Below are 26,480 nucleotides of genomic sequence, written 5' to 3' on the forward strand. Positions count from 1 at the left end.
TTTAACCATAGGTGAATTAATATGTTCTTCTGAATCTTCTTCATCATATTCCTCATCTTCTTCTTCCTCACATTCTACTATCTGGCCATGTTTGTCATTTCCCAGTCTTTTAATTGTCTCCTCTATTGTTCCAATTTTCTTATTTTTTACCAGTATTTTGAATTTCAATGCCTATGGACATAAGTTGAATGGTAGGTATAATAACTCATTTTTACTAATTCTTCATAAACATATTAATTACAAATTAATTAAAATTAATTAGGATGATGAACATGTATAATATATAGACATAGAAAATGATGGCTGGGGTAGCCTACCAGTGTAAATGTTATACTTCAGCTTATGTAGCAAACTCTATTCTTCCTATTGAGTTTAACAGCTAGGTCATCATTGGGAATTTTTGAGAGAACAGTTTCAGTAGAGTAGTAGGGATAGAATCTAGGTTGTTAGGGATTGGTGAGTCAGTTGGTGGTAAGAAAATTGGGGCAATAAGATTTTCTTTCAAAAGTTTATAAATGGAAATGCAGAAAATGTTTTTGACAAAATACAACATCCATTCCTATTAAAAACACCAGAGAGCATAGGAATAAATGAAGGCTTCCATAAAATGGTAAGTAGCATCTATCTAAAACCATCAGCAAGCATTATATGTAATGGGGATAAGCTAGAAGTATTGCCAATAAGATCAGGCATGAAACAAGGATGTCCATTATCACCGCTATTATTCAATATCAGTTGCTAATGGATAGGCCGAGCTAATATAATAAATAGCAATTACACCTAAATTAATTTACATATTCAGTACCATAGCAATTAAACTACCAAAATTATTATATAAAGTTAGATAAAATAATAACAAAATTCATCAGGAAGAACAAAAGGCCCATAATATCAAGGGAATTAAAGAAAAGAAATGCAAGGGAAGGTGCCCTAGCTCTACCAGATCTTAAATGATATTATAAAGCAACAATCATCAAAACTGCTTGGTACTTGCTAAGAAATAAAATCCTGGATCAGTGAAATAAGTTAGGTACACAAGACACAGTAGTCAATGACTGTAGCAATCTACTGTTTGATAAACCCAAAGACTCCAGCTTCTGGGATAAGAACTTACTATTTAACAAAAACTGCTTGGAAAACTGGAAAATAGTATGGCAGAAACTAGGCATAGACCAATATCTTATATCATATACAAATATAAAGTCAAAATAGGTACATGATTTAGATATAATAGCTAGTATTATAAGGAAATTAGGAGGGCAAGGAATAGTTTACCTGTCAGATTTATGGAGAACGGAAGAATTTATGACCAAATAAGGGAGAGAGAACATTATGAAATGCAAAATGGATGATTTTGATTACATTAAATTGAAAAGTTTTTGTTCAAACAAAGTCAATGTAACCAAGATAAAAAGGGAAGCAGAAAGCTGGGAAACAATTTTTACAACCAGTGTCTCTGATAGAGGCTTCTTTTCTAAAATGCATAGAGAACTGAGCCAAGTTTATAAGAATATAAGTCATTCCCCAGTTGATAGTCAAAAGATATGAAAAGTCAGTTTTTGGAGGAAGAAATTAAAGCTATCTATAGTCATATAAAAATGTTCTAAATTGCTATTGATTAGAGAAATGCAAATCAAAACAACTCTGAGGTACCACATCACACCTATCAGATTGATTAACATAACAAAACAGGAAAATAATAAATTTTGGAAAAGCTGTAGGAAAATTGGAAAACTAATTCATTGTTGGTGGAGCTATGAACTGATCCAACCATCTGGAGAGCAATTTGAAACTATGCTATAAAACTGAGCATACCCTTTCATCCCACAGTAGCACATCTAGGACTGCATTCTAAAGAGATCATAAAAATGGGAACAAGCACCCAGATGTACAAAAATATTTATAGCAGCTCTTTATGCGATATCCAAGAATTGGAAGTTGAGGTCATGTCCATCAGTTGGGGAATGGCTGAACAAGTTATGGTATATGAATGTGAGGGAATACTATTGTCCCATAAGAAATGATGAACAGGCAGACTTCAGAAAAATCTGGAAAGACTTTCATAAACTGATGCTGAATGAAATGAGCAGAAGCAGGAGAACTTGTACAGAGTAACAGCTACATTATACGATGACTAACTTTGATAAACTTGGCTGTTCTCAGCAATACAAGGATCTAAGACAAATCCAAAAGAATCACAATGGAAAATGCTATCCATATCCAGAGAAAGAAATATGGAGTCTGAATGCAGATCGAAGCATACTCTTTTCTCTCTTTTTTTTGGTTGTTATTTCTTCTTTCTCATGGTTTCACCTACTGGTTCTAATTCTTCTTTACAATATGACTAATGTGAAAATTTGTTTAATATGAATGTATATGTAGAGCTTATATCAGATTGCACACTGTCTTGGAGAGGGAGCAGGATAGGAGGGAAGGGGAGAAAATTTGGAATTCAAAATTTTATGGAAGTGAATGCTGAAAAGGAAAAATAAATAGATATATTTTAAAAGTTTGTAAATGGAAGGAGAAATAGGATAATAGACTAAATAACAGGCTTTCAGAAAATATTTTTAGGAGATGTATCACCTGCTTATTTGCTCATCCTTCTTTCCTTTTTCCATTAACGACCCTATTCTACTAATCCCCCAGGCTCAAAACTTCAGTCACCTTTGTTTCCTTTTCTATCACTGGTGTATCCAGTCATTTACCAAATCTTATTGCTTCTTCTTCCTCAATATTTCTCAAATCAATTATAGTACAAGTCCTTAATACATCTTATCTATACTGTTAAAGTTGCCTTTAAATTCATCCACATTCTTCTTGTCTCTTTGAAACTAATCTGTGACATGCTAGGTACTATTACTAGATTAATCTCTTAAAGCAGAGCTTTAATGAGTCATTTGTTCATATATTGGTTTTGTCAGTCCCCTATTCAATAATCTTCAGTGATTCCTCATAGCCCACTATAAGAAATTCAAAGTTCTCAACTTGGCATTAAAAATCCTACATGTATTGGCCCTAATTAATTTTCTATCTTTATTTCCCATGACTTTTGCATATGTACCCTATCCTTTAACCAATTCGGATTCCCATACATATCCTATGCTTTCTAACCCATTAAGATATGCTCATGTTTTGTCCTACCTCACCTAGAATGCCTTATACCCATGTCCACCTATCCAAATCCTAAAAATCCTTCTGTATCAATCTAAATAATCAATTCCTTCAAGAAAGATTCCCCAATGCACCCCTCCCATGTACTGGACCCAGTTTCTTCTTCCTACAAACTCCAATAGCATTTTTTTTCAGAAGAAATTGAACACTTTTTATTGACTTGACATAAAATCTCAGCATGAAAAATTTTCCTTGACTTGAAAACAATATGACAGGTCTCAGAGGACTACATGTTCACCTCCCTTCTTTTGTCTTTATTCTTCGATAATTTATTATGTTTTTATAAATTCAATTTCATTCAAGAAGTATTTATTCATTACCTTTTGTGTAATGAATAAATGGAGCAAGTACTATGTAATGAAATTCTGTAACAAGGCATTATGCTAGACACTGGAGATATAAGGGGGAAAAAATCAGTCCCTGCCCTCAAAGATCTTACATTTTTCTAGAGGACAGGAAGAGTTCAATATTTAAATATAAGACAATATACTTACCTTTTTTAAGCCCATGATTTGAGTAGCAAAAGTATTGTTATCCCCATTTTACAAATGAGGTAACAGTAGGTAAGAATAGTACATTTATTAGTCAACAAGCATTTGTTCATCACTTACTAAGTGCCAGAAATTGTACTTGGCACTACAGATATAAGGCAAAAATGAAACAGACCCTGCCCTCAAGGTTAAGTGGTTTTTTTATTATTACAGTGTTAACCCAAGTTGAAGATCCCCTTCCTCTATATTATACTAAAATAATTTTGAACCTAGGTATATTAAAATGTTATAAATATGTCCTTAATTCACATCTTAACTGAAAAGTTATAATCAATAATTTACCCAGAATAATCAGGATCACAGTTAAAATATAAAAACTCTAAAATAGTAACCAAATCATCACAACAACTCAGTTCAAAAACCCGAATTGCTGGCATCTTAAACATTTCACATTGGACAGCTACGTGGAAGAAGGATTAGAGTGGGGAGAGAATAGAGGCATTCTTGTATTTACAAATCTATATTAACCTGTGCTATAGTTACCTCAGGTGAAGGTAATTCATTTGGAAATTTTTCAAGTACATCAGAAAGAAGTGTATCCCCAAGAATACTTTGCAGATTACTTGCCATTATTTCTTGTTGATGAGGGGAACAGTGATTTTCTAGAGAGAGCACCACTGGATAGTCAGAAGCCTAAAAAGAGATTGTGATTAAGGTTAGTCACCAGAAAGACAAAATAATTTTATTGAAAATAATCATATAAATACTTTAGGGCTTTAATACATTTTAAAACTTTGGGGACCCTAAGCGAAAAAGAGAAGTTCTTGTGGGTTTGATTGAACAAAAAAAAAAAGTAGAGGAAAGGAGAGCCAACACAATTTAAATAAGAAGAAAGCAATTATGGGATATTTCCTTTTTTAAACATAAACTTCTAAAATAATGAGCAGTTGGAAACAAGTGATTAAAATAATTATATACAGATGAAAGTACCCCAAAAACAGCAAATAGGGAAAATCCATAGATTTGTTTAAAGTAAAGGTGACATTCTCAAGGGATGCTATTAATTCAATAAGCATCTATAAAACATTTACTATATACAATTCATAGAGATACAAAGACAAATAGATACAAAGATCTCCAGGCATTTACAATCTTTCTTACAGTAAGGCAATAGCATGTTCACAGGTAAATATATACAAAGTAATTTTCCAAAGGAGAAAGCACTAGAATAATCAGGAGAGGCTTCCCAAAGAAATTGGCACCTGAGCTGAGCCTTGAAGGATGCCAGGTTTTCTAAGAGATGGAGATGAAAAGGTTATTCCAGGTATGGGGGAACAATCTGTCCAAAAGGATAGAGATGAGGCATAGACAGGAGGGGTTTGGGAACTAATTAACATTTTGGTGTAACAGAGGACTGAACAATGAGCTGAAACCCTAAAACCATGGTCATAGTGTCACTGACACAATTACACACACACACACACACACACACACACACACGCATGCACTTCTGGAAGAGCTTGTGAGGGCATGTAAAGGAAGTGTCTTATAGAAACTGGAGCATGACTAAGCATTGTATAAGTGATTATAGTATGCTAGCCACAGGTTTTAATAGCAGCCTCTTCATGGTCTAAGAGAAGAAGTGTCAGACTCTTTTCTCATCTGAGGTCATCATGTGACCCCATGAAAACAGGCCTCAATCCTTTGCCTTAATTTTTCACTTTAGGTGAAGGAAATTAATCTGGAGTCTACAGCCTTGTGAGTTTCAAGAAGTCAGGACAGTAAACCATCTGGGAGTCTAGGAGTTGAGTCCATGATGAGTTTTTCAGACAGCCCAGCATCAGTGCCTCAAGGAGCAAGGACTCATCCCAGTGATAGCTAAGGAAAGGATTCATCCATTAGTCATGCCACATTTGAATGTGAATTTGGTAAGATCAACACTATGTAAAAACAGCATTAATCCTGAGCTCATTCTCCCCAGTGACAAAGATGGTAAAGGGAAGGACTGTGCTTCTAAGCTATTGAGGGATGGGAACTGTTTATACTTCCATTCTTGCTATGTCTTAGAAGCTAATATTCCCTTGTAAAAGCTTAAGTGGAACTGAGCAGTTAGGCACTGTTGGTTAACAGTGGAGGAAACACACCCAGAATAGATACCCAAGCTTATAATATTAAAGAAAGTGACCTCAACCCTGTCAGTGTTATCCCCTAGAGCCCTGGGGAAGGAGACATAGCCAGACATACTTTGCAATTGTGAGTTCATAGTTCAACTCACTGGCTACACTGGGATTTATACTTTAAGTGGGATAAGCATTCCCTTGAAGCCCTTAAAGTGACTTTAACTACTTCAGGCTTTGAACTGGAAGAGATTTGAGTCACACCTGAGAGTTGTAAAAGACATATATAGCCTGCAACAAAACAGACTGATAGGAAGAGACAGGAAGATAGCATCCCCAGTTCCATTCCGGACAAAATGACCTAAACAGGAATCATTTGTACAGGGGCAACATCTGACAGAAAAAAAATATCAAAGAGTGGACATGTAAGGGGTAGGGGAAAGTAGAATCAGAAAAAGGAGAGATCAAAGTAGAGTGTATGGCTTCCCTAAGAACCTCAGAACAAAGCATTTGGGCTGAGACTACTAGAGGTCCTCACTCTGAGTTCCAGTTTCTGAGATGCAGCTAGGTGTCTGACAGGTCAGTGGCACAGTAGATAGTGTTGGATCTGTGGTCAGTAAGACCTGAGTTCAAATCCAGCCTCAGACATTAACTGTGTGACCTTTGGCAAGTCAATCCCTATTTGCCTGAGTTTCTTAAACTATAAAATAGAGATGATAATAGCACCTAATTACCAGGGCTGTTGTGAGGACCAAATGAGATATATGTAAAACCCTTAATTAGCACAGTGGCTTGCATATAGTACATGTTACATAAATGCTAGCTTATCATCATCATTGTCATCATCATCATCACCTGCCTAAATGGCTTTATGGCCCACCTTGTTCTCCTCCTCTTTCACAACTCCTCCCTACTTTCAGTTCTAACTCTCATTTCTTCTTTTTCAGTTTCTTGGGCCAGTTCTTGTTCCTGTACCACCAATATTTTCCATTTCAGCTTATTAATTGCCTGCTCCTTCTTCTCAGTCTATCCTGATGGCATCTGTGTGTCTCTTAAAACTCCTGAGTGTGATTCAAATCTGCCCTACCAAATCAAAGATCACAAAAATTCAAATCACTTTTAGGAGTACAAGGGAATGTTTGTCCCTCTGATCTTAAAAAAATCTCAGAATGCCAATCAGTTATCAAAGCCCTGTTATATTTGGAATACTGAGAACCAAGAACAGTTTGTGTAGTTGACTAGTCTAAGCAAAATATAATGTTAAGTGAAGAGAATCAATATGAAATATTTGAATCCAGAATGTAGAGGTCTCTAAATGCTAAACTAAAGAGTATGAATATGAAAACACTGAGATTTTTTTTAGTAGGGGAATGCTATGATCAGATTTGTGCCTTAGGCAAATTATTTTGGCAACTCTATAGAGAGTGGATTGGAAAGAGAAAAACATAGAAGCAGAGAGTCCAATTAGGAAGCTATTACTACAATCCAGATAAAGGGTGATAAGTACCTGAATTAAGATAGTAACTATGAGTGGGAAAGAAGAGGATGGATGCAAAGAATATAATGAAAGTAAAATCAATAAAGATTGACTGGACAGTGGGGGATGAATGTAATAGAAGATTCAAGGATGAGGGCAAGCAGTGTTCTCTGGAAGAAGCTAACTTTTTTTTTTTTTTTTGCAATGGAGATATACTAAAAGCTTCACCAATAAAATGCAGGAGTAAAGTAAGAAAGCTCCCTCTCCTCATTGTCTTTTTTTTTCACATAGTTCTAGAAATTCTAACTGCAGCAATAAGATAGTAGAAAGAAATTAAAGGCATAAACATGGGAAAAGAAGAGACAAAATTATCCCTATTTGAATATTACATGATGGTTTACTTAGAATATCCAAGAGAAACAGCAAAGAACCTAATCTAAAGTAGTAGCATATAGTCAATTTATGAAAATTATCAGCATGCAGACACAGCAATAACCAAATCCAGAAGGAAAAAATAAAAAGAGAAGTCCAATTCAAAGTAGCTATACAATGCATAAATATTTGAGAGTCAATCTACTAAGGCACACTCTAGACCTTCATTATTGCAATTACTAAGTACTCTTTAAAGAAACAGCAAATGATTTAAGTAATTAGAAGAGTAATCATTGTGCATGATTAGACCATGCCAACCTAATGTATATGTAATATACATAATATATAATATGTAAATAACAACACCACCTAAATTAATTTACAGATTTAGGGTTATACCAATTAGAATACCAATAGATACTTTGCAGAGTTAAATAATAAAATTCATTTGGAGTAACAAAGTTCAGTATTTAAAGGAAAATAAGGAAAAACATAGGAATAAAGGGAGAATAGCTCTTCTAAACTTCAAATGAAATCAACCTAGAATCATTAAAACTACTTGATATTGGTTTAAGAAATAGAAAAGTAGATCCATGGAAGAAAATGGACAAACAAGAATGAGAAACAACTCAATTATTAAGAAAGAACAAAAATTATTTAAGAAAGAACTCCCTATTCAGCAAGAACATATGAGGGGAAAAGGAAAGCAGTTTAACAAAAACTAGGCTAAGGCCAATAATATATCATTTTTTAGAATCAGGCCTGTGATTTCATTGGTATGGGGAATTCCCAGTGAAGAAACTCCCTCTACTAAGTCAGGTCGATCACTTCTCTGCAAATTATAGTTTTAGAAAACAAGTGCTTTGGGCACTGAGAGGTAAAATTATTTGTTCAGGTTTACAAAGATAGTATGTATCAAAGGGAGGATTTAAATTTATATCCTTCTGACTCAAAGATTGGCTCTGTATTCATTATACCACAGTGCCTCTGTACCTTATACCATATGCAACAATAAATGCAACAGCAAATGGTTTTGTAAACTGAATAGTAATGGCCAAAGAATCAAGAATTCAGAAGAAAAAAAGCTCACATAATTTCAAGAGCTATGATTAGAATGAGAGTTCTAACCTAAACAGGGGAAAAGGGTAATGATGAAAGATAAATAATTTCAATTACATAAAATTGAAAATATCTTGGATAGATGAAATTAGTAAAACTAGGACAAAAAGAGAACTGTCAAGTAAGAAAAATCTTTACATGGAATTATCTCTTTAAGGGTCTGTTATTCAACATAATATACATATATGCATATATAAATAAATGAAAATAACTCAAACATGTAAAACCAAGAACCAGTATCCAAATTTATATGTGTGCATATATGCAAAGGATAGGAATCAATAATTCTTGACTTTCATAGTGTTAACAGCCACATGAACAGTCACCAATCACCTTTGAACACAAGATGAAAACAATTTTAAAGAAATATAGAAGGGCAGCTAGGTGGCACAGTGAATAGAGCACCGGCCCTGGAGTCAGGAGGACCTGAGTTCAAATCCGGCCTCAGATGCTTAACAATTACTAGCTGTGTGACCTTGAGCAAGTCACTTAACCCCAATTGCCCTGCCTTTCCTCCTCCAAAAAGCAAAATAAAAAAGAAAGAAAGACGTACAGCATGGCTTAATTGGAAGACTAATCACTGAGTATTATTGAGCGTGCCAACTTAAAGTATAAGTAATATACATATTTTATATAAGTAACCACACAACCTAAATTAATTTACAGATTTAGAGTTATACCAATTAGACTACCAACAGGTACTTTGTACAGTTAACCAAATAATAAAATTAATACAAACTCCTTTGTATGCCTCTCTGAGGAGAAATTAGTGAGTCATCTTTTTATTTAACTACAATGTATGGGTATGTTCTGGTTTTACTTATAATAAGAAAGTCAAGGTTGATATAGTTCAAGATACTGCATAGGCCCTCAAATTAGATCTATAGACCATCAAGAGATTGATCTAACAATTGGCAGAGGAAAAACCAAGCAGATGAGGAATGTACATTGCAAAGATTATAAAATGTAGTTGGGTGGAGAGTTGTTGAATTAGTGCATCAGTTCACATATCTTAGACAAGAATTGCCTATGGCAATAAGGTACACCAAGAAATAACAAAGTAGAAGAAAAGAGAGGGGCTAGATAGAATTTGAAAAATTGGACATTTTTTGTAGTGAAACCAAAGTACTTCAAGATCACACATGCACATACATACATACACACACACCATACTTTTAAACACTATTATTTTTCCAGTGATGCTATGTCTCTGTGAATTATGGACTACCTAAATTAGTTCTATTCTAAGACCACAGGGAAAAATTAAAGAGAGAATTAAAGGCTTTCTGATCATTTTTCATTATTACTTGACAGCAAATGGTAAACCAAGACTGACTAGAGAAGGAAAATATATAAAAAATATATATTCCAATGACATTTATTGAAAAATTTTATTTAGAGTCCTCTGAAGCTGTAAAGAACTAGAGATCTATATGGGTAATTCTTTGGGGCCATATGTAAAGCTGAGTTCCCACCACCTATATGGGCATGTAGTTGAAGTGTAAGATCAGTTGACGGTTTCCAGCTTTCCTCTTATATTCAAGAAAGATACACTCAATGATATACATTAGTGATGTTTGACCTGTTTCCCTCTATTCCCAGGGGCTTTAGAAGAGTTATTTTAGAAAGACATGATATTTTCTGTTACCTCTGCTCCAAAATATATACTTAATCTTATTGCACTATAAGTGACTGAGGCAGTGAAAGAAATTGAAAAGGGGAGAAACGTACTTTACCTTATATAATTGGCTTTGGAAATTTGTTAAGCCTGTTCTTATGGCTTTGATTAGTGTATGAGAAACTTTCCCAGAATCCATGAGTTTACTGTTCCATACAGATAAGTATTAATCATAAGATAAAGAATTGGGTTCTCTTAATTGACAAATTCAATGACCTCTTCTCAGACCTCTCTACAGTCTTTTGACTGAGTTGGTCACTCTCTCCTCCTTGATTTTCTATTCTCTCTAGGTTTGAGGGATACCACCCACTCCTGATTATCCTCCTATCAAACCACTCCTCTATCGCTTTTGCTAAATTGTCTCCCAGATCACACTCTCTAAATCATAGATGTCCCATGGGGTTCTGTCCTGGGCCCTTTTCTCTTACCCCTCTGTGCTATTTCACTTGGTGATTTCATCAGCATACATGGATTTAATTACAACCTCTATTGCTAATGATTCTCAAATCTACCTATTTGCCCTCACCTCTCTACTGACCTCTAGTCTCATACCTTCAACTGCCTTTCAGCCATCTTGAACCATATGTCCAGTAGACATCCCAAACTCTAACATTTCCAAAACTGAATTCATTATGTTTCCCCTTCTAAATCTTCTCCTCCCTCCTAACTTCCTTATTATTCCTGAATGTCAAATCAGATTAAAATGTAACTGAGAAATATTTAACAAAATAAATAAAAATACAATAGAACGTAGATCATACTGAAGATTTTCTTGATAATGTGATTTTCTTATTCAATATGTGGCCTTCAGGGATCCTTAGGTATGATTTAGTAGCCCTCTTCTAATTGAATTTGACACTAACCTCCCAGTTCCTCAGACTTATACCCTACTTGTCATCCTTAGATTCTCACTATTTCTCACCCCACCCCCACCATCTTCAATCTGTTGCTAAAATCTATAAAATTCACCTTTACAACATTTCTCCACTAGGCCTCCTTCTCTCCTCTGACACTGCCACCCCTCTAGTGCAGGTCTTCATTACCTCACACCTGAACAATTGCAATAGCCTGCTAGTGGGTCTGCCAACCTCAACTCTCTTCCCATCCCAATTCAACGTCCATTCAACCAGCAAAGTGATTTCTCTTTACAAATCTGACCAGTCACACCCTCAGTAAACTTCAGTGACTCTCTATCTCCAGGATCAAATACAAAAAATCTTGCTGATTGATTGAATCACACAGAAAAAAGTAGCTGTGAGAGTAGTGAAAAGGAAACAGTGCAGGAGATATTGAAGAGATGTGTTTAATCAAGCATTCAGTCAATAAATATGTAATGCTTCTACTAGACTGGGGACACACATAGAAAAAGTAAAACAATCCCTGTCCCTCATATAGGTTATAGGATTAAGATATAGATTAAGCTTATAGGATTTTAGTGCAAATCCAATATGTGTCAACAGTGTGATGTGGCAACCAAGAAAAGCTAATGTGATCTTAGGCTGTATTAAGAGAGGCTTAGTGCCCAAAAATGTAAGGAGGTCAGAGTCCTGCTCTATTAAGCCCTTGACAAGCAATATCTGAAGTTTTGTGCTCAATATGGTCACTATTTTGATAAGGAAGACATTTAAAAGAGGGCTAGCAGAATAATGAAGAATAATTCCATACGAGGGTCAGCTGAAGCAAATAGATTTGTTTCACTCGGAGAAGACTTGAAGAGGGATATGAGAATTGGTTTTGTTTTTCTTTTTTTAATTTGAAGGTCTTGTCATATGGAAGAGATATTGGACTTGTTCTACTTGACCCAAATAGGGCAGAACTTGGAGCATTGGGTAAATGTTGCAAGGAGGAAAATCTAGGCTTAATAGTAGGAAGTTCCTAATTAAAAGTAATCCCAAAATAGAATACCATGGCTTTAGGAGGTAGTGAGGTCCCCCTCCTGGAAGTATTCAAATGGATAGAAAAAAAATGGATAGTTACTGTCAGATATGTTGTAGGTGATATTACTATTCGGGTATGGGCTGAACTAGTTTTCTAGGATCTCTTCCTACTCAAATTCTATGAATTTATAGTGTTGGTAAAATACACTTGCCTTTTTATCTAATAATCTAACCTGAGTATTGTTGTTTAAAGCTAATACAACTACTAAGAGCCTGAATTCGGTAATTACATTTTAGCAACAGTACATACACACCGTAAATGCATACTTGTTGATCACCTGGATGACCGTTTTAAACAGAATCTTGCTTGTTAATGTATGCCCATGATATACAACAGGTTCATTTTGTGATCCATCCCAGCAGTCAATTTCTAAACAACGACATCCCTTCACAAGGGCACTGAATAAAATGAAAACAAAATACTTCTCAGACATCTTACCAGTATAGTGAAGTCAGGTAATAAATAACCTAGAACAGATCACTCCCCTCAAAAAAAGACTTTTTTTCCTTTTAAATAAATACATTTTTACATTTGCCCTAATATATTGGCAAGTCTAGTATTCTGAGGATTCACAAGACTTTCGGGAAACCAGCAAAGGCATACTACACGGACCTGATTTGGGATGAAATAAAAAATTTCCTGCATCTCCCACCTATTCAACGTTCAATTTGTCTCTACTCAGGTGTCTTTTGGGCAGCTAGGCAGCCCAGTGGATAGAGAGCCCATCCTGGAATCAGGAAGACTCATCTTCTTGAGCTCAAATCTAGCCTCAGACACTGACAAGCTGTGTGACCCTGGGCAAGGCACTAAACCCTGTTTGCTTCGATTTCCTCATCTGTAAAATGAACTGGAGAAGGAAATGACAAATGACTCCAGTGTCTCTGCCACTGAGATGCAATGTTATATTGTCTTATGGATTCACCAAATTCCATAGTGAGATTTTTTTTTCCACCTTTAGCTTGAGGTGTTTCTTCTCGTTAAAATGTGAATACCTCTTAAATGGCATAAACCTGAATACCTTACAACTCTAAAATTCTCTATTCTTTTATGATTGTCTCATTAGTCATTTACATCTTAGTGAAATTTAATTTATCTCATCTTGCCCAGGAGGCAGATTTTGGTCTTAAGTCAAATGGAGAGATATTAGGAATCCTGGATGCCCAGATGAGGGGACTATTTGTAGGGACCAATGAAAGTGTAAAGAACACAGAATGCTGATGCTGGTGAAGTCAAAGGTGAGTTTCACCTATGTCACAGTTTTGCCCTGTTCTACTCTATACTGATTTTAGAAAACATCCCCTCTAAGAATGATGTATCAAGGCCTAAGCCTCTGGTGCTCGCTTTCTCACCTGTCTGATTCACACACTCTCTGCAGCTGGAGGTAAAGAGATTAGTAAATGTTTTTGTTTAGAAATTCTTTATTGGAATTAGGTTTGGGCTATATCAAAGAGCTGCCAAGAGAGCACTTTCTACTCCATTGAATTTTTAAAGTCTTTTACCCATCAAGTTCCCAATTATTGGCCTATGTTATTAATTGGAATAAAATCTTTGGTATCATTACACTAGACCTGAATTCTAGTTTTTAGTTCAAAATAGCTATTTTAACTATATAGTTTGAATTTGTCACACTTTTACTACCAGAAAGCACATATTTTATAAATACCTATCTTTATATGTAAATTTTGAAAACTGGTTCCAATTTGACATTTCTCCTAATTTCAATGGCATAATTGTGATGATAGAGAATAAATCAATAGGGGGTTTTCAAAATTGTACAGACTTGTTCAATAGTTAGCAAATGAAATTATACACATGAAAGTACTTTTAAAAATAATCATGTGCTATCTAAATGGAAAGCATTATTTCTATTCATTAAGTTGGTCAGAAATTATATTTAAAACATTGAGAATTCTATATAATCACTAGATTTCACAGAAATCGTTTTATGGACATACATATTTATAAACCATATGAGGCCCTGGAACAAACACAAACTAGTTTCAGTGGGGGTGGGGGTGGAAGTAGGAATTCAATCTTTCTTATTTTTCACAATATTAGCTTCATTAATTATTAAACTAGAAATAACTTTTCTGTTTACCCCTAACTGGACAGTGAGCATAGACATGGTGTAACATAGGAAACCTGTCAAAACTCTCACTAAGAATTTAGGTGGTTATGAGGCACACAGATAGGAATGTTCCATGCCTACCCACTCCAGTGAGATGCCAAACACACTGCTGTGTTTTTGGTACTCCTGTGTGTATTCCTATCAATTGATGGTCCACAAATGGTAAGAGCATGGGTCAAGAGCTAGCTGCTTTTTAGGTGGCACAATATTTCAAATTAAATGCAAAAATAAATACCTTGCATATCCCCAAAGGTCACTTGGCCCTATTAACTGCCCAGAAATCAGGTAGGTATTATGAGAAGATGAAATAAAGTAATCACTTAAAGGATGAGTCATATCCTGATAAACATGTTTGCAACCCTTTTTAAATAGCAAGCAATCATTCGAGTTCATATATCTTATAAATCCTTCAATTGTCATCTGGTGTTGTTTTTTCACTACAAAAAAAATATTAAAAAGAAAGCAAAAATTATTTTTACCAATTAAAAGAATGTCTAATTCAAACATATTTAGTAGTGGATGTTATCCCTAAAATATTAATACATAGTTAACATTGCTGGGATTCCCAGGTGTCCTGGTATACAAACTTAAATAAGCTAACTCTAAGATCTTCCAGTTAAAAATTAATTTAATAAAATTTCTCAGTTAATTATCTCAAATTATTTCATCCTTATTTGATCATCAGGAAGCAAAGTACATAAAATCCATATAAATTTGTTCCAGTATTTTAAAATATAATAGCTAGGATTCATATTAAGATTGGCAAAGTCCTTTGCGTATACTGTCTCATCTGATCTTCACAATAGTTCTGGGAGAAGATGCCATTATTATCCTAATTTTAAATATGAGGAAACATAGGCGTACTGAGGTTATATAACTTGTCCAAGGTCACATAGATAAAAAGTATCTCTTACTGATTCCAAATCTTCTATCCACTGTGCAATCTAACTGCCCTCAAATATGTCATATATACCTCCTTTAACCTAAAATCTATAATCATTTTGTTTTTTTAATGGTAAACTAAGTATTATTTACTTCACTATTTAGTTTTTAGTTTTCAAAAATATTTGTCATGAGACTCCATTATATGGCAAGTTTTCCTAGTGCATTTTAAATTATGATTAAAGAAGAAAATTAAGTAATGTAATTTTTCAAAAACTCTTCTATTGGTTTTTTCAAAGGTACATCTCTATACATGCATACTTCCATGGGTATCTTCTTTAATATTAATTTAAAATTAATATCTTCTTTAATGTTAGTAGTTTGCTTATTTACTCTAGGCATTTTAAGTACAAGAGTAGTTTCTTCTTCATATTCTATATCCTCTGATAGCACCTAGTACAGTGCATGTACCTGTGAGAGCTTCATTTTGCACACTTCTATGTCAGAGGCTACATAAATTCAAGGACATGGTATTATATAGTACCAAAGACATTGTAAAATATAATAGCTATAATTTGTAAGTGTTTATAGTCCTTTGTTCTCATATAATCAGTAGAATTGATATATTTAAGTATACTTCAAAATATGGGAAAATAAATAACAGTTGTTTTCTAGTGCCATAAAAGGAATTAAATTTATTTGTTTGTAGATGATTCTAAAATGGAGATGAAATTGGAGCTAGCCAGCACCTTAGATAATAGAACCGGAATTCAATTTGACTTTAGTAAGCCTGTACAGGGTACAGTAACCGAGGGATAAGTATAAGAGTATATATTTATGAAGTCTCAAACATAAAAAGAGCCCAACAAGTGTTTGTCCAGTGAATGAATAGACAAAAATAAGGGTCAGAAATTCAATAGCAACTGAGCCTGTGATTTCATTTGAATAGGAAACTCTGAGGTAAGAAACTTCATCTACCAATGCAAGCCAGCATCTTCTCTATGACCTATGGTCTTAAAGAAGTATATAGAGCAAGGAAAGGGTTTGTGATTTGCCTAGGGTGACACAGCCAATATGTGTTAAAATATAACACTTGAACCAAGGTCTTCCCAGATTTAAGGTCAGTTCTCAATCTACTTTGCCTCAAAAAAATCTAACAGAACAATTATAACCTATCATATCTGAAGGTAGTTAACAAAGATACAAAAGTTATAGTAAAACAAAAATTGAACGTTACTCCATAATATGACTGTTGCAAAATCTGCCAACACCAACTAAGGCTATTTTTGAACTATCAGTTTCTCCTCCACCCCCAACATTCCTTCTTCTCTCCTATGGTTTGATACCTGAAGGTTATACTACCTCCAAACATTTGATAAGACAATTGTAGAGGCACTATCTAAAATTATTTAGCCCACTGAAAAAGTATGGAGAAAGAAAATAAAATATTTGTTCATTTAAAAAAAGAAGAAAAAATATGGAGTAAATTTAGGTCTTAAAAATATTTAATCTGGGCAACCAATTCATTTCACCTAACTGCCTACCATGTAGAAATTATGGAATAATTATACACATACATATGTATAAAGGATAGAGACCAGTCTTTGACCCATACTAGCTTAACTTCTCAGTAGCCCCAGACAACACTCTAATTACAAAACAGTTGCTGATCTACATTAATATCTAGTACTGGGAATTTCCTCACTGGGATTTCCCCATTATGAAAATGAAAATTGATACTCCACTTTGTTGTGTGTTAATTATTGATTGAGAATTATATCTAATCACTGGAATCAGTACTTAGGAATAAGTTTGATTTAAAAAGAGAGTTTAACTTCTTAGAGTCTATAAGATAGATTGACTTCTTTATGAGAGTTTAAATGCCCCATTTCTATAGGCTACAGCCTGGACTCAATCTATCTTACCCTGGAAAGGTGGAAGAATGAGTTGACATGGTCACAAGATGTTCTGTCTGATCACAAGCCTTGTACTGGGCCAATCTGGTGTAGGGTGTTGCCTAACATAGGACTTTCTGGAAGATGTTGACTAACTATGTTTTCCCCATTGCCCTGGACTTTGGAAACTCTCTTTTGGAAGTCAGCATGATTATGCCAAATGTCAGCCTACTCTATCTATACCTTTATTCCACTTTTACTACAGATCAATCACAATCCTAATTTAGTATCACTGAACCTTATGTAATCAATTGTGTAAAAAAAACTGCTCTGTTTGCTGTTAATGCATCCCTGACCACTGAGGGGTTTGGGATCTCACTTTATTGGCAACTGCTAGACTTGATAATAAAATGGTCATGCTTGGAATTTTGTGCCTCAGTTTCTCTTTATCGCAGATTCTTACTGTGACACTATACCAGTGAAATCATATTTCTAGAAATATATACATATATACATAGTATGTGTGTGTATAGTTACCTAATTTACATTTCACTTCTGTTTTCTCTGACAAGGGGAGTGACTCTTGGAGTAGAATAAAAATCGCTATTAAGGAGCTAATCCCCAAGATGAGTAAGAGAGAACCCAGCTACAGAGATTGGTAGAAAAATGGGTAGTAAAACCTGAGGAAGTGGGTAAGGTCAGCCTGGGGGAAGTGTGAAGAGGCATGAGTGTCATCAAGAGCCATAGCCACCCCTCTTAAGTCTTCTCTTTGGACAGAAAATGCAAAATTTTGATTATTTGCTTAAAGGAGTCAGTTGGTTTGAAGACTGTCTCGGAATAGCAAAAAGTGATTTAACTTAGGAAAATTAAACACCTTTTGGTGTGTAGAACATAGAACGAAAACAAGAGTCATATTGACAAAAAACAAATTGATTACAAGCGCCTATAGAAAGCCCACTAAGATATGAAGCCAGGAGTAGAATTGTCCTATTTAGAATGACAAAGGACTAAGTAAACAGAGGATGCCACGGCTTGATACAATCACTGAAAACAAAGAAGAAATTACATGAGTAGCTTGAATGAACACGAGCAATTCATGTAGCCAAAAGAGGAATGCAAAAAGGTGAATTTCAAGGAGCCAGCACTGGAAAATGAAGTGGCTTAGGAGTAAAGGTTCCCAAGACAGTTAGCATGACTGTATCATTATTTTTTAATGAATCCTTCTCATCGGGACTCATAAGAACCCTGCACAGAAGTGGTGGTGAAAATTGATCATATAGGATACATTGATATACTGGACAACGGATCACAAATGATTATTATAGGTAATAATTCTATGAGAGATAGTTGAGAAAAATACCTTGACCACCCATGAAAGGATAAGAACATGCTAGATTTGAATGACAAATCTTTTTCCATTTAGGAGATGTCTGAATAAAGCATGAAGTTTCCTAAGGAAATTGTAATGTCCAAACTGACCAATTAATGCTTTTATAAAGTATTGATCTGAACCAATTTTAGCCTATTTAAATTACTACTAGGAATAGTAAGCAGTAACAAGGGCTCAGTGCTTATATTTTGACCATCTATACATCCTTTCAGAAGCCCATAGGAAGTGGTATCAGTCACCATCATGAGAGCACTGGACCCTCGAACTTAGAAATGGAGTCTTAGAAGTTTAACTTTGGTGACTTTCTAGTGACAGAAGAATAGAACAATTGATTAAGGCAAGAGTTCAGAGAGGACAGGCATGTTCTTAATCCATAAGTAGAAAGTGGTATATCCCAAAGAAGTAACTCTGAATCTACCTCATTGACTCTTCATTTCTCATGAGGTCTCTTCTGGACTGCTCCATCATACCCCAGAACTGGTCCTAGAATTCTCAGTTCTTGAGCTCTTCTTCTCATAGGATGGGTAGGCTCAGCACCTCCATTTAAGGAAGGTCCCCAGGTCAACCATTTCTTAATTTCTTATGCCCTGATTCTAAGTACAGTCTCCTATGCCAGGCCTTTTACTTCTTTTTTATATGTTATCTTCCCTCATTAAAATATAAGCTCCTTGAGGGCAGGATCTGTTTTGGGTTTTGCTTGGCAAATAATAAGTGCTTGATAAATTCTTGTAGACAGATTCTTGACCCTTCCAGGGACAATCTAAATTTATTCTTTCATATAGTCCAATAAGCCTTAAATTATCCCTCCTTGATACATTTTCCTGCTCAGGTACTTATCTATTTCTTCTATTTTTTTTTTCATTCTTTTAACTTTATTTTATTGTTTCTTGATGTCTCATGGAGTCAATAGCTTCCACTTATCCGTTTCTAATTTTTAAGGAATTATTTCCTTTAGTGAACTTTTGTATTCTTTTTCATTTGGCCTATTTTGCTTTTTAAAGAGTTCTTTTCAGCTAATTTTTTGTGCCTCTTTTACTATTTAGCCAATTTTATTTTTTTTTCCTTCAGCATATTTTGTTGCTGTTTTACCAAGCTGCTAATTCACTTTTCATAATTTTCTCAAATCACTTATTTCTTTTCCCAATTTTTCCTCTACTTCTCTTATCTCTTTCTTTAACTCTTCCAGTAATTCTTCTTGGGTTTGTATCAAATTATCACTTTTTTCTTTGAGGCTTTGTTTGTGGCTGTTTTCACACTGTTGTCTTCTTCTGAGTTTGCATCTTTGTCTTTCCTACCACCATAGTAGATTTTTATGGTCATGTTCTTTTTGGTGTTTACTCATTTTTCTAGCCTACTTCTTTGTTTTGAATTTTATGTTAAAATTTCCCTCTGCTCACCTGGGGGTGGAGAGGCACTGTCCCAGGCTTCAGACTTCTTAATGTTATTGTTTTCAGAGCTCGTTCTGGGGATCTATGAGTTTTCAGTGCTTCTGAGGGGATGTGATCCCGGGAGAGGTGTGGTTAATGCTCTCCTGGTCTGCATTTTGGTCTTTACCCAGGAAAGGCCCCTGCTCCTTTGCTGCTGCAGGCACTAGTGCTTTTCTTGTCCCTGGAACCACGACAGGGCCCCTTATCTCCTGCTGCAGCAAGCACCAGTGCTCCTCTCTGCCTTAGAACTGTGACCAGGCGTCCTGCTCCCTTGAGACTGACCACAAGCAAACCTCTCAACACTGAAACTGCAACCCAGAACTGCATGTGGGCAATAGAGTTGCTTGAACAGTGCCAGGTCCTGCACCTAGTGCCAGAAAAGGATCTCCTATAATCTCTTTCTGACCAGTTATCCAACCCCCTTACTATCTCTGGGTTGAGAGCTCTTGAAACTGCTGCTGCTGCTGCTGCTGCCCACACTGCCTCCAAGGTCCACTGCTGGTACCATCATTACGTGCACTATGAACCAGCCCCCAGCTGGGTGTCACAGACATCTCCTTCTGACATCCTAAGTTGCCTTGGGCTGAAAAAAAAAATGTCTCACCCAGACCTCTAGAATTTAATTTTAGGCATTTTTTTGTTTGCTTTTTTGGAGGGGGGAAGGCAGGCAATTGAGGTTAAGTGAATTGCCCAAGGTCACATGGCTAGCAAGTGTTAAGTGTCTGAGGCTAGATCTGAACTCAGGTCCTCCTGACTGCAAGGCCAATGCTCTATTCACTCTGCCATCTGGTTGCCCCTTAGGCATTATTTTAAAGTTTTCAGGGAGGAGAGGGAGGGAATATTGGGAAAGTTCAGCTAGGTTGCTGCTTCTATTCTACTATCTTGACTCTACCCCCAATCTATATTTATTCTTGATGGGATACTTCAGAAACAATCTGAAAGAACTTTTGATCAGAATCCAGTATCCTGTATATATTATGTATTGTGGAATAAGGACTAAAACTACCAAACTCTGAACAAGAAAATAAAAGTGGATCAGTATATTACACCAAGGGTTCAAGAAGCCCTGGACTATTTCTTAGGCTGCCAGCAGATTTGAATGTTGGTGTTGGATTTAGAGCATGAATAAGTTCAGATTCCTATGACAGATGATAAGGACATAACAGTTTTCACTTGATTCTTACCATTTGAATATATGCCCCAAGGCATCACAATGTCATAAGATACTTTCCAGTGACCAATGGGAAAAAAATAGCAAGACATATGCATTTTCTGGAAGTGTCGGTGTACCTAGATAGTCTCATTGCTTTTGGAAAGATACTGAGAGAACAAGAAGATGTTCTAAGGAAAATATTAGCTCAGTTAGAGAGAAGACTGGTCTGAAGCTCTCAATTGACAAGTGCCAGTTTTTCAGAATCTCTTTTAAGTGTGAAAATTGCAGGATATTAGCAAGAGATAAGACTGAGAAAATGTTCTGGCCACATCCAAAATGCTGTAAGATTTATGAACATTTTTAGGACTTAGAAGGCTATTATCACAAATCTTTTACTGTATGCTGCTATGGTTAAATCATTATATAATCTCACTCGTGGATATGAAAAGAAACAGAAAAAAAAGTGGGAAAGGTTAATTTTTTTTAAATGCTATGAAGCCATTTAGAGAGAACTAGACAGACAAATATGAGAAAGCTTTCAAAGACTTTGTCAATTGCCTTATATACAAACCAGAGTTGGTCTGTGCAGATCCATGGAAACCTTTTGTCTAGAGTACAAATGCTAGTCTGGAAGGCTGTGAAGCAATTATATACTGCAAGAGTGCTAACCATGAGGAACTGATTGCATTCTGCAGTAGATCTATTGACAATGAGACTTGCTATCCCAGGAACAAACTAGAATGTTTGGTTTTAAAGTGTACTGTCACTAAACAGTCTAGAGACTAGGTGAATGGAACTAAATATCAGATATAGAGACCCCCTGTGGTACAATCCAGAGGTTAAAAAATGCTAATAGTCAGCTCATACCATCAACCAGCAGCAATGGTTCATGAGAATCAGAATGATCTAACCTATGATTAAGGAAACTTACTATGTTTCAAGAGAAAGCAAAGTGGTGAAACATGTATCCAGATGGTAATATTGATGTTTGACCATGTACTGTATGCCTTGTATGCAATTGCACATTAGTATATGTTAAGTCATGTGTTAACTATTGCTAGTATTTTACATTCATTCTTGAATATACATAATTTTGGCATGCACTGAGTATTTCTATATTATTACCATATAGAGTGACTACTAGTTGGCTTAGTGGATAGACCACTGGGTCTAGAGTCAAGAAAACCTGAATTCAAACCTACCCTCAGACACTTACTAGCTATATGACACTGGGCAAGTCACTTAGCCTTTGTTTGCCTTAATCCACTGCATAAGGAAAAGGAAAAACCACTTGAATAACTTTGAAAAGCCAAGAAACCCCATGGAGAGTATGGTCCACAGGGACATAACTGAATGACTAAAAAACAATAACACTATATAGTATATATTATTACTACATAGCTGTAGTATTTTTATTCAACTTGCCACCCTTAAATAATATGCTAGAAAGAAAAGGAACAGACCACTGAGAATCCTTTGGAAGAACCTGAACTGTCAATCTAGTTATCAATCATAGGTGATCTCCAAAGTGATGTACCTGAGAGAAGGAAATGCATTGAGTATAAAGAATAGGTGCTAGCCATAGATAAGGAAAGAAAGTAGAAAGGAAGAAAATAGGAGGAAAGGGTGAAAATGGGAGCAAGGAAGAGAGCTAGTAGACACACAGAGGAAAAAGAAAGTATGTGTTGGAAGCAAGAGTTAAGGAAAATAAGGATATTCCTTAAAAGGAAAGGTTATATACAAAACATGGTCAATATTGTATTGGGAGAATATATTAATATGGCATGTCACTATTTTCACATAAATAAATATGGTCCATCATTAAATCTCAGTTCAATACTATTGGCTGATAAAAAAAAATTTCATATATAACAACCAATTTTTGAGATGTAAACAGTAATGCAAGCTAAGAATAGATTATACCTTCTTCAATGGGCTCATATTTTTGAATTATTTCAGAGGCAATAGTTTTACTCATCTCAACATGTTGTTCTTGTCTAAGAAATTCTACCAGATTTTGTTCAGATAGAATTTTGCGGTTTGAAGAATAGGTATTGAAAATCTCAACAACTTCTTCTCTGTAGGCAAAATTTCGATAAATTGCTCTAAATTCTTCTATGGTTATTTTTCCATTCTTATGTATGTCATTTTCCTACTAAAAAAAAGAAAGAATTTATGGAGTGATATAGGCATTTTTTTTACAAAAAAAAAGCATATTTTAAATCAAAGTATTTTATGTATGAAAAATGTTACATTTTAAAGAAAATAAAATGTTACCATCAAAAACCCACACAGATTGCAATGTGAAGTCTCTTTTGCAAAGTGGTGAGAAGAACAGGAACGAGTCAGGAACTTAGATCATCATTTATATTATTGTATGGTGAAAATGTAGATAAAAATGAGAAGAAAGATTATTTTCTTTCATTCAACTAACACTATTGATCATCTATCACAGGGATGATAGGGGAACCCATAGCCTCAAGGCCACATGTAGCCCTCTAAATTGTCAAGTGCAGCCCTTCGACTGAATCCAAATTTCACAGAACAAATTTTGAAGTTTGAATTCAATCAAAGAGCCACACTTGAGGACCTAGAGGGTCATATGTGCCCTCGAGACTGTGGGTTCCCCATTCCTGTTCTATTAGAATGTTAAAAGAATACTGTGGTATGATGGTTATAACACTATGAAAAAAGTGGTATCTACCCTTAAGTTTTTGAGCCAGCTAAGGGAACAAGAGATAAACAATTGAATTAAATAATAACTGAAGGTAATATATTATCAAGTTTCAAATGAGTAGAAGGGACAATAAATTCTATAATCTTTCAAAAGACAACCAGCTGGAGTGGTCAGGGAAAGTTCATGGCAGAACAGGGAATGGAAATGACCCTTGAAAAATTATATAGAATATGGAAAAACAAATAAGAAAAGTAAATACATTCCAGATGGGAGAGTGGCATGGCAAAAGGCATAATGTCATGTACAAAATAGACTTAGGAAGCAGTAAGTAGAATTAAAAATTGAAGCTTGAGCCATAGTGGGTGATAAGGTTAGGATGGTACACTGGGGTCATACTCTAGAGGACTTTAAATGACAATCTAAGTTTATACTTTACACTGTAGGCAATGGGGAGCCCTTATAGCCCTTTTCAAGTAGCCAAGTGGCATAATGAAAACAGTTTTAAGAAGTCATGTAATTGCTATGTACAGACCATCTTGACATAAGATTAGAGGAAGGAATTGCATAAAGAGACAGATGTTCTACAGAATTCCATACTTGAGAGAATGAGGAATGAGATCAGGGTAATAGGTAGGAATGAAAGGGAAGAATGTTATTATGAAGGCAGGACCAACCATAACCATGGCTGATGTCCTCTGGATACTCTCCAGTCTATCAATGGCCCTTTTTAGAGGGTGATCTAAGAACTGAACATAAAACTCTAGATTTGATCTAATCAAAGTGGAGTATAAGAAGTCTATCACCTGCCTAGTACTGGATACTGTTCTTCTCCTAATGCAGATTATGTTAGATTTTTTTAATCAACCATACTGTTAACTCATATTCAGCTAGTAGTCTATGAGAATTCTTATATTGTTTCTAGACAAAATATCATTGAGCTATACTTCTGATTTTTTACTTACAAAACTGATTTTTCAAAGTAAAAGACTTTACATTTATTCCTACTAAACTTCAGAATAAATTATATTCAGTCAAATATTTTAGGCTACTGAAATTTTTTTTGAAACTGAATCGATCTGATTTTTTGTTCCTCTAAGATTTGTGCCATTTGAAAATTTGATAAGCATGGCACATATAAATTTATGAAAATAATTAACAAATGTGTTAAATGACACAGGGCCAGAAAGTCCCCTTGATACATTTTTTCATATAGAAACATAACCAGGCTTTGAATTCAAACAGTTATGAGTTCATCTGTTTTAATGATATTATAAGCATTTATTAAGCTCTTAGTATGAGGTAGGCACTGTGCTAAATACTGGTGATATAAAGGCAAAAAAATGTAGTCCTTGCTTTCAAGGAGCTCAGATTCTACTAGGGGAGGCAATATATAAACAATTACATATATTCAAGATATATGCAACGTAAATGGGAGGCAATCTCAGTAATCTCATGGAAAAGTCACAAACTGGGGACAGGAGAGGGAGTGTCAGAATAGGAAAGCCCTCTTGAAGAAGGTAGGAATTAAACTGAGGAAGTCAGGAAAATCAAGAGGAGATGAGGAAGAATGACCCTCAGGCAGGGGGGACAGTTAGTCCCCCCAGAAAAGGCATGGAAATGAACACAATTACAGAACCCTTTTCACATAAAGTCAAATCTAAACAAGTGGGAAAATATTAATTACTCATGAGTAAACAGAGCCAATACAATAAAAATTACAATTCCACCTAAATTAATCTAATCTTATTCAGTGCCATAAAAAACTACCAAAAATATTCTATAGAGCTAAATGAAATAAAAATAAAATTCATTCGGAACAACAAAAGTTCAAGAATATCAAGGGAATCTGAAAAAATGTAAAGGAAGGTGGTTTAACTATACCATGTCTCAAATTGTTAATCATCAAAACAATCTGGTATTGGTTAAGAAATAGAATGGTGAATCAGTAGAATAGAGTTGGTACACAATACATCATAGTAAATGACCATAATAATTTAATGTTTCATAAACCCAAAGACCTCCACTTTGAGGACAAAAACTGCTGGGAAAACGGTAAAACAGCATGGCTGAAACAAGGTATAGACCAACATCTGACACTGTATACCATGATATGGTTACATGATTTAGACATAAAAGGTGATACAATTAGGGAAGCATGGAATAGTTTACCTGTTAGATCTATAGATAAGGGAAGAATTTAGGACCTAACAAGAGATAGAGAGCATTTCTGCAATCCATTAAATATTCCTTTATAATATGTTTTAGAATGTTGGCAGATATTAAAGTCAAATTTATTGTAATTTATAGGTTTTGTCTTCTCTCTCTGTCTCTGTCTCTGTCTCTGTCTCTCTCTTCTGTCTCTGTCTCTGTCTCTGTCTGTCTCTGTCTGTCTCTCTCTCTGTCTCTCTCTCTCTCTGTCTCTCTCTCTGTCTCTCTGTCTCTGTCTCTCTGTGTCTCTCTCTGTGTCTCTCTCTCTCTCTCTGTTTCTCTCTCTCTGTTTCTCTCTGTTTCTCTCTCTCTCTCTCTGTTTCTCTCTCTCTCTCTCTCTCTCTCTCTCTCCCT

General features: G+C 35.2%; 1 protein-coding gene across 1 annotated transcript in view; it reads right to left on the reverse strand.

Moving 5' to 3' along the window:
* Positions 1-23,219, reverse strand: part of PLCZ1 (phospholipase C zeta 1) — an 80,048-nt gene extending 56,829 nt beyond the window's left edge. The window contains exons 1-5 of the mRNA XM_069106049.1: positions 23,165-23,219; positions 14,730-14,931; positions 12,620-12,764; positions 4,209-4,358; positions 7-171 (exon numbers count right to left, since the gene is read on the reverse strand). Of these exons, the coding sequence (XP_068962150.1) occupies positions 7-171; positions 4,209-4,358; positions 12,620-12,764; positions 14,730-14,931; positions 23,165-23,219 (717 nt within the window). The remainder of the gene's footprint in view (positions 1-6; positions 172-4,208; positions 4,359-12,619; positions 12,765-14,729; positions 14,932-23,164) is intronic.
* Between the last annotated feature and the right edge of the window lie 3,261 nt (positions 23,220-26,480).

This window comes from Petaurus breviceps, unplaced genomic scaffold, assembly GCF_028583685.1.
Source record: "Petaurus breviceps papuanus isolate PSGF00001 unplaced genomic scaffold, PetGlider_PUasm1.0 78, whole genome shotgun sequence".
In the NCBI taxonomy this organism is placed as follows: domain Eukaryota; kingdom Metazoa; phylum Chordata; class Mammalia; order Diprotodontia; family Petauridae; genus Petaurus; species Petaurus breviceps.